Source organism: Petaurus breviceps, unplaced genomic scaffold (genome assembly GCF_028583685.1).
Source record: "Petaurus breviceps papuanus isolate PSGF00001 unplaced genomic scaffold, PetGlider_PUasm1.0 79, whole genome shotgun sequence".
Taxonomy (NCBI): domain Eukaryota; kingdom Metazoa; phylum Chordata; class Mammalia; order Diprotodontia; family Petauridae; genus Petaurus; species Petaurus breviceps.
The window spans coordinates 16,159,150-16,173,215 of NW_027186523.1; the positions used below are offsets into that span (position 1 = coordinate 16,159,150).

The window sequence follows — 14,066 nt, forward strand, 5'->3', positions numbered from 1 at the left end:
TTCCTCAACACTTCCTTTACCTTCTGAAAGACGAAATTATCAGCAAGACAAGACAAAAATATATCAGCACCTGTGCTGTTAGCAGAGAGAGACCTCTAGCATATAACATATAGTATGCTATATGGTTCTACCACCAAAAAAAGCATCTAAATGGAAGGGACACTCAGATTATCCTCAGAGAGGTGAATAAGAGGGTTGATTTCACTCAGAGAGGTAGGATTTGAACCTAGACATTCTGACTAGAACTGGGGCCTTTTCTACCATCACACTATCACACCAGACTTACAGTTGGTAAGAGCTCTACAGCTTAATAAGCACTTAACTTGGTGGCACCAACTAAGTGTTTCTTTGAAAAAGTGTTGCATAGAATAATATGGAACTCTATTTTGCCTGACTTCATATGTATAATGGGTATCGTATTTTTTTGCCTTTCAGAACAGGTAGAGGAGGGAAGGAGAGAATTCAGAACTGGAAATGAGAATTTAAAAAATATTATGTTGTAAATATGGTATTCCTCAAATAAATTACAAAGCAATCTGAAAGCAAATATATATTTTATTTATTGACTTAGTCTGGGCTCTGTTCCTTTGATCAGCCATCCAGCTTTGAAGAGCAAAACAAGGAGAAACTACTCTAAGTTTGGGCCTGCTATATTGGATTACTTTGGCTTTTGGACTCTTCAGGACACACAAAAAAGTAAGCATCTGAAAATAAAGAAGAAAAAGCCCAGACCTTCCTAGCCAACCAACCAGAGGGGCTTTACAAGGCCATGGGAAACAATGGATGCTATGATGAGGTTCTTAAGGCTCCTAACTGTCAATATCTCTCAACCAGAGTGTCCCAGCTGTGTGCGTGCATGTGTGTGTGTGCGTGTAGCCAACATTTCTAAATGTTCTTTCAAACTTCCTGATAGAGCTGCTCCCAGCTTGAAGTTAGATGTGATGACGGTTATAGAGGTATGGTGGGTAAAGACCATCATAATGCCATTGACGCCATTGTTCAATCTGCTCCCGGCTCCGCTCTTCTTGTTCTGGAGGGAAGAGAACGAGACATTTTGTCACAGATCAGTTACACATTCTTTCTGGTTTAGATATGGAGCCTTAGCCTTTGAGAAGTCCTGTTGGGTCATTCTTCCTTGGGGTAAACCAGCTAGTTTAGATGAGATGGGTCAGCATTGATTGTGATCACAACCGTGGGAACTTTGGATCTCTATGGGGCCAGGCAACTAAGGACCAATCAAGAGAAAACCAAGAGAAAAAGTTAAAGGGCATCACTGAGAAATGGTGTGTTGGTGATCAATGTGCACGTACATCTAAGTATAGTTGTATAGAAATGTGTCTGAGAAGATATGTTAAAGTTTCAAGGTAAAAAATTACTTCCCCATTACTCTTCACATTGTCCCCAATATGTAAATAACCAAAAAATTAAACAATAAAATAAACGACCCTCCAACTCATGAGATGTGTGATCAGCATGACTATGGCATTAGAGGCAGTTGGAACTCGGGCATCATGACCCTGATTCATTTCGTTGCCTATGGAGGCACTGTGATGCTGACCCCTTCATTTGATGGATAAAGAAACTGAGTCCTGGGCAGCTAGGTGGCGCAGTGAATAGAGCATTGGCCCTGAAGGCAGGAGGACTTGAGTTCAAATCCAGCCTCAGACACTTGACACACTTACTAGTCGTGTGACCTTGGGCAAGTCACTTAACCCCAATTGCCCTCCAAAAAAAAAAAATAAAAGAAACTGAGTCCTAAAGAGGTTGAATGACTTACCCAGTGTCACATATCTAATAAGTATACAAAGTGAGATTTTAACCCAGAACTTCCTGATTCTCAAGCCAAGCCCTATAGACAGCCAGGTGGCACAGTCAGAACGACCAGAGTTCAAATCCAGTCTCAGACACTTACTAGTTGTATGACTCTGGGAAAGTCATTTCACCTCTGCTTGCCTCCGTTTCCTCATCTATAAAATGGGGAAAATAATAGCACCAGGTTGATGTGAGGATCAAATGAGATAATAATTGGAAAGTATAGTGCCTAGCACATAATAAGTGCTATATCAAGGTTAACTTACTGTATTAATGAACATTAGCTAGCATAAATGTTAGTGTTATACCATGTTAGATATGAATGTAGAAGACTCGTAATCACTCTGCCTTTGCTTAAAATCCTGCATCGAGAAGGTTCTCACTGCTGTTTGAGACAGTTCATTTCCATTTTGTATAGATCTAGTTACTAGCAATTTCCCTCCCTTACATCAAGTCTAGATTTGCTATTCTGAAACTTCCACCCATTTACTCCTAGATTTGCCTTCAGGAGTCAAACTAAAAAAAAACTTTTTCTATATGCCAGCCCTTCAGCTAGCTACTTAAAGACCACTACCATGTTTTCCTCTATATCTTCCATCCAGGTTAGTCAGACCCAGTTCTCTTTAAGCAATATATTGTAATGTACAATTAGTACAGCAGATAGAGCTTTGAGTCAGGAAAACCTGAGTTCAAATCCAGCTTCAGACTCCTACTAGCTGTGTGGCCCTGGGCAAGTCCTTTAACCTCTGTCTGCCTTGGTTTCTTTTTCTGTAAAATGGGAATAATATAAACTACCTTTTAGGGTTATGATGAATATCAAATGAGATAATATTTGAAAATTGCCTTGCAAAACACTATGTAAATGCTATTTCTACTGATCTCTTAAGAATCAAACCTGAAACCACTCAGTACCCGGATTGTCTTGCTTTCTCACTCTTCCATTTGTGAATGCTTTTCTAAAACCAAACACAATACTCCAGAAGAGGTCTGACTCCAGGGCAGAGTACATGTAACATGGTTATTGACTCCTTAGTCCTGGTCACCATGCTCCACAATGTAACCCAAAATCCCATGAGGTTTTCATTGAGTGACTACATTCCATCTTCCACATCTTGAGAAATTTTCGAACAACGGCAGTTAGATGTTGAAGTGGATGGAGTGCCAGACCTGGAGTCAGGAAGACCTGTGTTCAAATTTGCCCCAGACACTTACTAGCTGTATTACCCTGGGCAAGTCACTTAAGCCTGTTTGCCTCAGTTTCCTCATCTATAAAATGAGCTGGAGAAGGAAATGGCCAAACACTCCAATATCTTTGCCAAGGAAACCCCAAAAGGAGTCACAAAGAGTCAGACACTACTGAAAACAGCAAAACAACAAGAAGAATGAACATTTATAGTATTATGTCAGGACCCACTGAACTATTTGTGGTTTCAATGACCATGATGTGTCATAAAACAGCACAATATATTAGGGGCAGCTAGGTGGTGCAGTGAATAGAGCATTGTCCCTGAAGGCAGGAGGACCTGAGCTCAAATCCGACCTCAGACATTTACTAGCCATGGGACCTTGACCAAGTCACTTAACCCCAATTGCCCTGCCTTCTCCCCTCCAAAAAAAAAAAGAAAAACAGCACAATACAAGGATATGTTTGCTAGTTAGATTTCTAAGTGCCATCCATTCATTTTTTAAAATGCCATTTTCCTTTACAAATGGCAACAAATTGTTGTTACTGGTTAGAAAATGTATGTGTACACATACACATTTTCAGTTGCCTGTTAGCCCATCGAATAAATATAATATCCCAGTATATGAAAAACTGAATCAAAGCCCCTGAATGAATGTTAGTTTAATTATGGTGCCCATATTCCCATAGCATACTTTAGAGTCTAGAGACTAACTCAGGTTAGTTGAGTTAAATCAGAAATTCAAGCCATGAACAAAATTTGACCTCTATTCTTTGTATAAACCCAAAACCACATGGGCAGGGGAGAGTATCTTAGAGTCTAATCAAAGGCATCAGAGTCAAGCCCCCTATCTCTGTGAAGACAGGCCCAAATTTAGTCATGGAGGTCAGTCAGACTCTCTTTCAGCTTCATTTTCTCCCTCCTTCACCTCCTCAACCAATTATAATGCTCAGAGATCCTGAGGCATACCTATAACTCAGACCCTGCATCCTCACCAATCTAGTGAACCACAGGAAGTGAAACATGTCAGAGATGGGATTTTCTTGTACAAAAAGGGAAAGTAGGCAAGCAAGTAAGTGAGGTGCCACTTCCCCAGACAGTCTTGGCCATCTCCAGCCTTCCTAAAACCACCCTCAGAAGCCCTTAGATATCCTTCAATAAATCTCATTTTTTAATGAGGAAGTTTTATATATGGCTCCAAGACTCCCCTGCATGTGGGCCTTCCCCATTCATAGGCTCTGGTCTTGTGTTTTCTCTACAAGTGCCCTCCCTCACACACATTTACTGACCATATAGATTCCCATATACCATTGAGGACAAATATTAACTTTCCCATACTTGCTAAAGGAAATAATATTTAATTGGTATAGGCAGTTCCCAATGAGAAACTTCTTATACCAGGGCCGGTGTTCTACAACATCTTCTTAGAGGGTTACCCAGCACAATGAAAAGTTAAATGATTTACCCAGGGTCACATAGGCAATGGGCTATCAGCCTTGTGAAAATAGAACTAGTCTCAGAGCCAGAAGGATCTGGGTTCAAGTTCTGCCTCTAATGTCTATTGGCCATATGACCCTGGAGAGAGCTTCCTCCAGTAAAGTCATGGGTCTAGTCCATACTCATACAGCCAATGTGTGTCAGAAGGAGGACATTTCTATCTAATACTCCAAGCTGCCTCTCCTTTAAGTATTTATTGTTGCTCATTCTTTTTCAGTCATGTCCAACTCTCGGGGACCCTATTTGGGATTTTCTTGGCAGAGATCCTGGAGTGGTTCACCATTTCCTTCTCCAGCTCATTTTACAGGTGAGAAAACAGGCAAACAGTTAAATGACTTACCCAAGGTCACACAGCTACCATGTTTCCCCGATAATAAGACCTATCCCAAAAATAAGCCCTCCCCTTACTGTGTAAGATTCCTCTAAAATAAGCCCTCCCCCGAAAATAAGCCCTATTGAGATTGCTACTGTAGTGAAGATGATCCCCTGCGCTACATGCTACATTACGGTACCCTCTGTATGCACCGTCCCTCCCTCCACTGTGAAACGCACGCCACGCTCCGAGCTGCATCCAATCAGAGCTGCAGCAGTGAGCGCGTCATCCTGTTCTTCCCCAGTGATTTGCTTATTGAATAAAGGTACATTTTTTTGTTCACATTTACCTGTTTATTAAAATTGCTGTCAATGTTCATTAAAATAAGCCCTCCCCTGAAAATAAGCCCTCTGGTGTTTTTCTGTCCAAAAAAATTTAATAAGACAGTGTCTTATTATCGGGGAAACACAGTAGTAAATGTCTGAGGCTGAATTTGAACTCAGAAAGATGAGTTTTCTTAACTCCAGACCTGGCACATATGCCATCTGGCTGCCCCTTTCTTTAAGTAATAATATTAACAATAACAATGTTGAAAAAAAAATCAGAGCTTATTTTTCCATGTTGTAACTGGGAAGAGGATGGAGTAAAGGACCTCTTACCTTCTAATTCTGCAATTCTATAAATCCTTGATTTTTTTTTAAAAACAACAGACTAGTCAGTCTCACTAAGTCTCAAGTGAAAGGGGTTAAATTCTAGGATATTTGTATTTTCTAGTTAGTACTTTGGTCTAAGTTTTCTAAATGTATTCCCAAAGAGGTTTGTATTTTCAATGAGTAAAGTCAGTTCCCCTATTATGTGTCTTGGCTGAGAGCCACTCAGCAAGGCAGTAAGCATGCACCTGGGGCTGCCCTCTCACCTCTGGAGAATATTAATGGCTAAAGGCTTTCTAGGCTCTTTGATCATTTATTATTGTGCTCTTTTTACACAAGTTTTCTGGGTAAAAGGACACTTCAGAGAAGTCCAGAACAAACAGGTACAGAGGCCAGTGACCTCAGGAGTACATGACTGGCTGGCTGCCCTCAATAACATCTCACTGCTTGCCTCCTAGCAGCACACTGAGCCCTCCCCAGTGAAAACAGATTAAAATGGAGGTAATAAGGACCAGAGGAAGGGAGTCTACATAAAAGAATCCTCTTTTTTAAAAATTTATTTTATTTTTAATTTATGGAATAAAACAAGCATTTCCATAACATAGTATATTTTTTAAAAAGATGATTGTACATGAAGCTGCAAATTATTATGTACAACTTGCTATTCCTTTTAAATATATAATAAAATTATTGTGTAAATTTCTCCTTTCCTTTTTTTCTTCCCTCCCCTCTCTACCCTAGAGATGGCTACCAGAAGATACAAATAGATATATATGTAAAATTATCCTGTACATACACCTATTTATCATTCTTCCTTTGAATGCAGATAGCAACTTTCCTTCTATGTCCTTTATAGTTAATTTAGGTACTTAAAAAACTCAAAATGACTTATTTGCTCAAAATCTTTCTCCAAACAATATCGTTGTTACTGTATACCGTATTCTCTTGGTTCTGCTCATTGTGTTTTTCCTTATTTCAAGCAAGTCTTTCCATGTAAAAGCCTTTTAAAGGATACACCATCTGTCTTTTCCTCCTTTCCTACCCATCACATAAAACAAGGGATGGAAATGAAAGTTACATGGCCTCCCTTTCACTTCTACTCTCTCCCAATCTCACCACCTGCCAGTCTCCTGGAAAAAAAAAAAAGACTCCTAATAAAGAGCCTTGGAATACTATTAGCTCCATTGAATAGTCCCAGGGCAGGAAGTGATAAGACACTTCACTGGCCCAGGATAGATACATTAAGAAGTTATAGGTCTTTCCTTCCCTCACATCTGACATCTTAAAAATAACAATCAAGGTCCCTAAACAATCCCTATGAATGGATCCCCAAAAGAGAGACCTCCAGGGGAGGTAAAAAAGGAGAAAATGTCCATCTATGTAGATACTGAGTGCAGTGCTGGACCTGGAGTCAGGAAGATGTGAGTTCAAATTCTCCTACAAACACTTACTAACATGTGGTGTTGGGCAAATGACTTATTCTCTGCTTTTGTTTTCCATTAGAGCCTTGATTCCTTGAGAGCAGGGATTATGCCTTCCTTCATGTACCTTGTGCCTAGCATAGTGTCAGGCAGACAGAACTCATGTTAATTGACTGGCTGAATCCCACTACCAATAAAATCACAGGGCCATTCTTTGTCTGTCTGTCTATCTTCCTATGGAAGGTTTGGGGATGGAATGAGGAAGATACATCTTCCTGAGTTCTAAATCTGGCTTCAGATGCTTACTAGCTATGTGATCCTGGGCGAGTCACATAAACCTGTTTGCCTCAGTTCCTCATCTGTAAAATGGGCTGGAGAAGAAAACGGCAAATCACTCCAGTATCTTTTCCAAGAAAACCCCAAATGGGGTCATGAAGAGTTGGATACAACTAAAACAACTGTACAACAGCAACAAAAAACAGCCCAATATGAAATCATTGCTAAGACTTCTCATTCAAACAGGTATTAGAGATCTCCAGAGAAAGAGTGCTGACAATGGGAAGATCTAGGTGCGGTTAAATCTTTCCTAGAAATTGATTCCCATCTAAAGCAAGGCAGTCCATTCTTGGCAGCAAAGTAGTGTAGTGGCTCAATGAATAGACTGTGAGTGAGAGGACCTGAGTTCAAGTTCTGGCTCTACTACTGGGTGACCTTAGGTAAGTCATTTAGCCCTCTCAGTCCCAAATTTCCTCTTTTTTAAAATGAAGGGGTTGACTTCTAAGGATTCTTTTGAGTTTAAATCTATGGCCCTATGAATGTGCACATAGCAAGAATGATTTCACTCACTGAAAATATAAAATTTCTCTGCAAAGATATACAGAAAACTCAGTTAAGTAACTAGAAAATGCAGTGTGTGGGGGCTTTTAAAAATTGTTCCAGGAATCTTAGTGATCAGGTTATATCAATATACAAAGACCATTGGCAGCAGTAGTCATGGTGTTACTATGGGAAGTTTGGTGTCTCTCAATACCATTCATTGTTGGATGATTTGTGCCTGTGCATGTATCTGGCTCATGTTTTACAGATCTCTTTTCTAATTCGCTGTTCTTTGCTCTTATCCTGAGGTTAGATCTCTATAGAAGTGTGATAGATAAAGCCCTGGGTTTTTCAAAGCCAGGGGTGGAAAGGACTATATACTAGAGTCAAAAGTCTGGCATCTGTTCAAGCTACTTGGAAATGAGCTAAATATCCCCCTGCAACCATCATCACTACTCATTGAATCAGTTGCTGAGACAGGGAAAAAACAGCCAGGCTCTGCCTCCTCATACAACTCCTCACATTTTCTGTTGCTGGGTTTAGCCTCAGGTATGAGCAGGGAAATTTGGGTGAATGGAATGGACAAGTAGGTATAGTGGTACTGAGTGGGAGCCATATTCAAAAGGTCTTTGGGGACCCACAAGTGAGTCATTAGCCAAATACAAACTCAACTAAAGAGATTAATTTCATCATCTTCCCATCCTGGAAATTTATTAAATGAGAACCTACTATCATAAGACAGACTCTTGGGTTTCCCTAAGTGTGAAAAAACTTTCAAATATTTATCTCCAATCAGGCTTCTGTCCCACATCTTCATCTGCCTATAGATATCCCCACCTGGTACCTCAAGATATCATACATCAGATTCATTATTTTTTCTTCCTTCTGACCATTTTCTTTCCATGGCATCATGCTTTGCACATTCTCTAATGTTGGAAACTGTATTTTCTTTGATTATTCTGTCTTCTTTATCTCTGATATTTACTAAATTACCAAATCCTATTGATTCTACCTCTACAGTATTTCTTGTATTAGTCCCCCTCATTCTAAATTCCTATTTCCATCACTCTAGGGCAGGCCCTTCTTACCTCCCATGTAGTCTATGACAAGAGTATAACAGGTTTTCCTGCCTCTACTTTCCTACCTCCAATCCCTCATTCACACTGTTAGCAACTTTCCTGTTTGGCCATTCTTAGCAATATTTTAAGTTAACTGACATTCAGTTACCTTCTAATTATTTTGAATGGAGGATAGAACACTTTGCCTTTTCCTCAGGCTTTAGCCAAACCATTAGATCTCAAATAAGATTTGTAAAATTAGTACAAAAGAATTGGAAATTAAGGGAATGCCCATCAATCGGGGAATGGCTGAACAGGTTGTGATATGTGAATATAATGAAACACTTTGTGCTATAAGAAATGATGAGCATGTGGATTTCAGAAAAACTTGGAAAGACTTACATGAACTGATGCTGAATGACGTGAGCAGAACCAAGAGAACATTGTACACAATAACAGCAATATTGTGCAGTGATCAACTATGACAGACTTAGCTCTTCTCAGCACTACAATGATCCAAGACAATTCCAAAAGACTCACAATGGGAAAACGCCATCCACATCAAGAGAAAGAACTACGGAGTCTGAATACAGATCAAAGCATACTATTTTCACTTTTTTGTTGGGTTTTGTGGTTTTCCTCTTATGTTCTGCTTCTTCTTTCACAACATGACTAATGTAGAAATGTTTCCATGAGTATAACCTATATCAGATTGCTTGCCATCTTGGGGAGATGGGATGAGAGGAAGAAAAAATTTAGAACTCAAAATCTTGTAAAAATTGATGTTGAAAACTATATATGTAATTTGAAAAAAAGTACTATTTACAAAAAAACCACTTAGCACAGTGCTTGGTACATAGGAAGAGCTTAATAAATGCTTGTTCCTTTCTCTTTCCCCCCCCCCCCCCCCCAGGAAAAAGTAGTTCCCCAGTATTTAAGGTTAACTAGACTAAGGGAGTGGCTTTCTGTTTGTGGATAGAGCAGGACCCTCTGGAGTCAAAATTGTGGTCCCCAGTAAATCATATTTTTTTTTTTAATTTAAGCAATCGGGGTTAAGTAACTTGCTCAAGGTAACACTGGCCAGTTATTTCTGGGTGGGTGCCAAGTATCTGAGCCCGGGATTCAACACTGGAGCCGGTGCTCTTACTCGCTGAGCCACATGGCTGCCCCTAAGCAATTGGGGTTAAGTAACTTGCTCAAGGTTACACGGCCAGGTGTTTCTGGGTGGGTGCTAAGAGTCTGAGCCCGGATTCGATCCCCAGGTCATCCCGACACTGGAGCTGGTGCTCTCGCTCACTGTGCTACCTGGCCTCCCCTCCAGTGAATCATATTGATGGGACTGAGCTTCCAGAAATAAATGGGCAGAATCCCTTTGTTTCAAAACTGACTTCTTCCGTGCCAAAGGTCAGAGATTCATCTACTCATCTTCAGATCTGGCAGAGCTTAGAATACAAAAGATGAGATACAAGTATGTGACTTCGTGCCTATAAAGGCTAAGTAGAGCTTTAAAATAACGGACATTCTTTCAACCTTATGGAGTTGGAGGAGAATAGACCTCTCCGTTCTGCGTCTCTTCTGAAGAGCAATTGAAAACATAATGGCTCTTTCTATGAGCTGCAGTAGTTAGAAGCTTATTTTTCCAGTAAGCAGAGGACCAACCAAAGGTCTTTTTTCCCTCTTAATCTCTCCACTAGGAGCTGGAAAATACAAGTAGCCTGGCATCCAGATAAGACCAATTGGGCTCAGGAGAAGTATCCATTACCATCCTCTTTTCAAAAATCATTACACGCCATATATTTTTATGATATTATTGGAATTTCAATTTCATCATATAGGCATTTTAATGTCTTTGTCCTGCACTAGAAATTTCTCTAATGACAATTTATTAAACAACTCTTAAGGAAAAAACTATATTTAGTGGAATTCAACCCACTGAGTACTCTAACAGTCACCAATGTCAAAGATCCCTAGGTGAAAAAACCACTGGACCTTAATAAATCTGGGGTAGTGTGGCTGTTAACAGTTTTCTACATGTTGCCTTTTTGTGACATATCCCTATTTTCTTCCTTGAAGTCAGCATTTGATATTAATTCAAACCAGACACTGTTTTACCAGTATAAAAATGCTAAGGAAGGAGGGTGGAAACAATGTTCTTTCACTTTACACACACACACACACGCAGGCGCACACACGCACACACACACATGCACACACACACACGCACGCGCACACAATACTTACCATCATTCTGCTCCTCCACAAAGTTCTCAAACTCATTTCTTTGCTCCTCGTAATATTCTCGCCTATGCTCATCCGCTCGAAGCTGTTGCCTATTTTCCGCTGTGGAAGAGAATTTACAGAGTTTACAAGGAGGAAGGGAATGCCTAATTTCATAGGAAAACCCAATCGTTAAACCCAGCTATTGCTTCTCCTCACATCTCTCCCTGGGGAAAAGCAGATATAGACTAGCACGAAGGAGAGGAAGGGGGGAGGAGCCACAGCTAACCTTCAAACCTGCCATGGACTGCCTCAGGAATCCCCCAGGAGGTAAATTATTTATCTAATGAGTGGACCTAGGCCAGGTCCACTGCAAGATTTGGGGAGTACCATGCTCTCAACAAGGGATGTTTTTAAAACTGATATTACTTTCATACACAAGCATATTTTCAAAGACAAAAATTCTACTCCCCCTAGCACAAAGAATGAACTGCTTTGTGATCATTGAAGTCATGTGTGTTACGGTGAAGATTTGAAACCTCTGATGAACAGTAACTATGTGACCTTGGCCAAGTTGCTTAATGCCTCTGGGGCTCAGTTTCCTCATCTGTAAAATGAGAATTTTAGATTAAATGACCTCTAATTTCCCTTTTATTTCTAAATCCCATGATTTTAACTGTAGTAACAAGAAAGACTGGTCATGAAAAGAAAAAAGTATTTTTTTTCTTTTTGGCCAGGACTTCTGTAGTAAGGATAATTAAGCAACTTGGCACAGATGCCTTGACTTCAAATCCAATGTATTTCCACTATGCCATGCAGTCTCCAAAGGACCTAAATTGATTGTTGAAATTAAAGAGAAGAAATCTGAGACATAGCCTGGAAGCAGAGAGGGAGACAGCATGTGTGGGCTATCAGGAAGGCTTACAAATTATTTCAATCAGTCAATCAATCAACAAGGATTTATTAAGTGCTTACTCTGTGGATTAATCATTGAGGAAACAAAAGCAAAAATATTTCCTGCCGCCTGGAGCTTACATTCTAATAAGGAGAAGTGTAAATAAATATCTACATGCCAGATACAGTTACTGTTCACTGAAGTTTTAATTTTTTACTGTAGCAGGATTATCACCTGCCTAGGAATCCTGGACAAGATGTTTTGTCTCGATACAACCTGCAATCTCCTTAGCAGTTTTAGCTGCCACACTGCTTGAGAACTGAGACTTCCAGGTCTTTTTCAGATGAACTGATGCCTAGCCTTGCCTTGGACAAAATAACACAATATTAATAATAACTGACATATACAAAATGCTTAAAGCTTTCAAAACATTTTATTTATATTATCATTATTTGATCCAAACTGCTTAGATAGATAGATGATAGATAGATGGATAGCTGGATGGATAGACAGACAGATGGATGGAAGGATAGATAGATAGATAGATAGATAGATAGATAGATAGATAGATAGATAGATAGATGATAGTTTAGATAGATAGATGTACTTATAAGTGTTTATTTGTGCTCAAGTTCATTAATACAGGTTTCATAAGCAAACCCAGATTTATCTTTGTATATCTTCATGTCTCCAGCAAATAATATTTTGTGTTCAATTTTTAAAATAAAGTTTAATTGCTAATTTAAAATGTTTGTTTTTACATTTGTCAAATAAAAATAATGTCCTTTATGAGCAAGTACTCAATAAATACTTGTCTTTAATTAAAAATAAAAGTAAAGCTCCTTGGGCACACACAGTAATGCAGTGTGTTGATTACAACTATGAAATGCTGCTTTCCTTTGGTCCCATGTGGCCAGAGGGGTAACCAAGGAGACCATCATTCAGCACCAGTCCCAGAAGTTCACTGCGTGTAAATTGCCTAGTGACAGTGGATGCAGAAATTGCTGTAGAGCCCCGAGTGTCCACCAAGCTACCCTGTGCCTCCTGCAGCATAGGGGGAGCTCATTCCACATACTATGTGCACTGTCTATACTGAGCTCCTGAAAGCTTCAACCCACACATCCCTGGCTGGAGCCAACTTAAAAGGATGGCAAACATTGCCATCTCCTAAAGAAATGCTTGTTTTTCAAGTAGAAACATTTCCAGGAGTTTGCTTTCTTGGAGACCTTCTTTTGAAAACTACCTGGTTAATTAGAAAAAAAAATTTAATTTGTAAAAAATGTGGGAATTTGTTTTGTTTTACTATCTATATTTGTCATAAGGCTTCTTTTTTCCTTTCTTTTTCAATGTGGTGGAGAGGTGAGAAAGAGATAGGTTAATTTTCATTAGTCGGAAAAATCAAATTTATGTTCATAAAATTAAAATTTCGAATCTAGAATTATACGAGAGCCATATGTTTACCTTCTTATTGCAGCATTCTTTATCTAACTTAGAAAAGATGGCTATTTTAACCCTAAACTCCTTAACTCTTTCATTCCCATCACATGAAAAAAATTCTATTGTATCTCTACTATCTAGTTAGTAATCAAATAACTATGTATTGAAGGTCTGTTATGTACAAGACTGTACTATGTGCCACGAGGGAAACAAATTATACATATATGTGAGCCATCTTGGCATGAGGAACAGTGGGCCATGTTTGGACTCAAGAAGACCTAGTTTCCAACCTTACTTCTTTCACTGTGTAACCAAAGGCAAGTCACTGAACCTCTCAGTACGCCAGACAACTCACCAAAAACTGTAACTTTTAAAAAACAAATTAAAATGTTTTTTTCAGTTAACAAAAACCTAAATCCTCTCTCTTACTGCCTCTTCCCATTAAAAGAAAAAACAAAAACAAAATCTTCATAACAAATGTGTAAAGTCAAGCAAAACAGTCCCCATATTGGCTGTGTCCAACAAAAGTATCCCTCATTTTATAGCCTGAATCTATCACCATTCTGACAGGAGATGGACAGCAAGCGACAGTATCAATCCTCCAGAAACAGGGTGGGTCATTGTTTTGATCAGCATTACAGGGAGACAGAGAGAGAGAGACAGAGAGACAGAGACAGAGAGACAGAGAGAGAGAGACAGAGAGAGAGAGACAGACAGACAGAGACAGAGAGACAGACAGAAACAGAGACAGAGAGACAGAGACAAA

At 39.4% G+C, this 14,066-nt stretch overlaps 1 protein-coding gene across 1 annotated transcript in view; it reads right to left on the reverse strand.

Moving 5' to 3' along the window:
- Positions 1 to 408: 408 nt before the first annotated feature.
- The window catches only part of UCMA (upper zone of growth plate and cartilage matrix associated), a 58,015-nt gene continuing 44,357 nt past the window's right edge, over positions 409 to 14,066 (reverse strand). Inside the window, exons 6-7 of the mRNA XM_069106213.1 lie at positions 10,993 to 11,091; positions 409 to 1,030 (exon numbers count right to left, since the gene is read on the reverse strand). Of these exons, the coding sequence (XP_068962314.1) occupies positions 933 to 1,030; positions 10,993 to 11,091 (197 nt within the window). The 3' untranslated portion in view covers positions 409 to 932. The remainder of the gene's footprint in view (positions 1,031 to 10,992; positions 11,092 to 14,066) is intronic.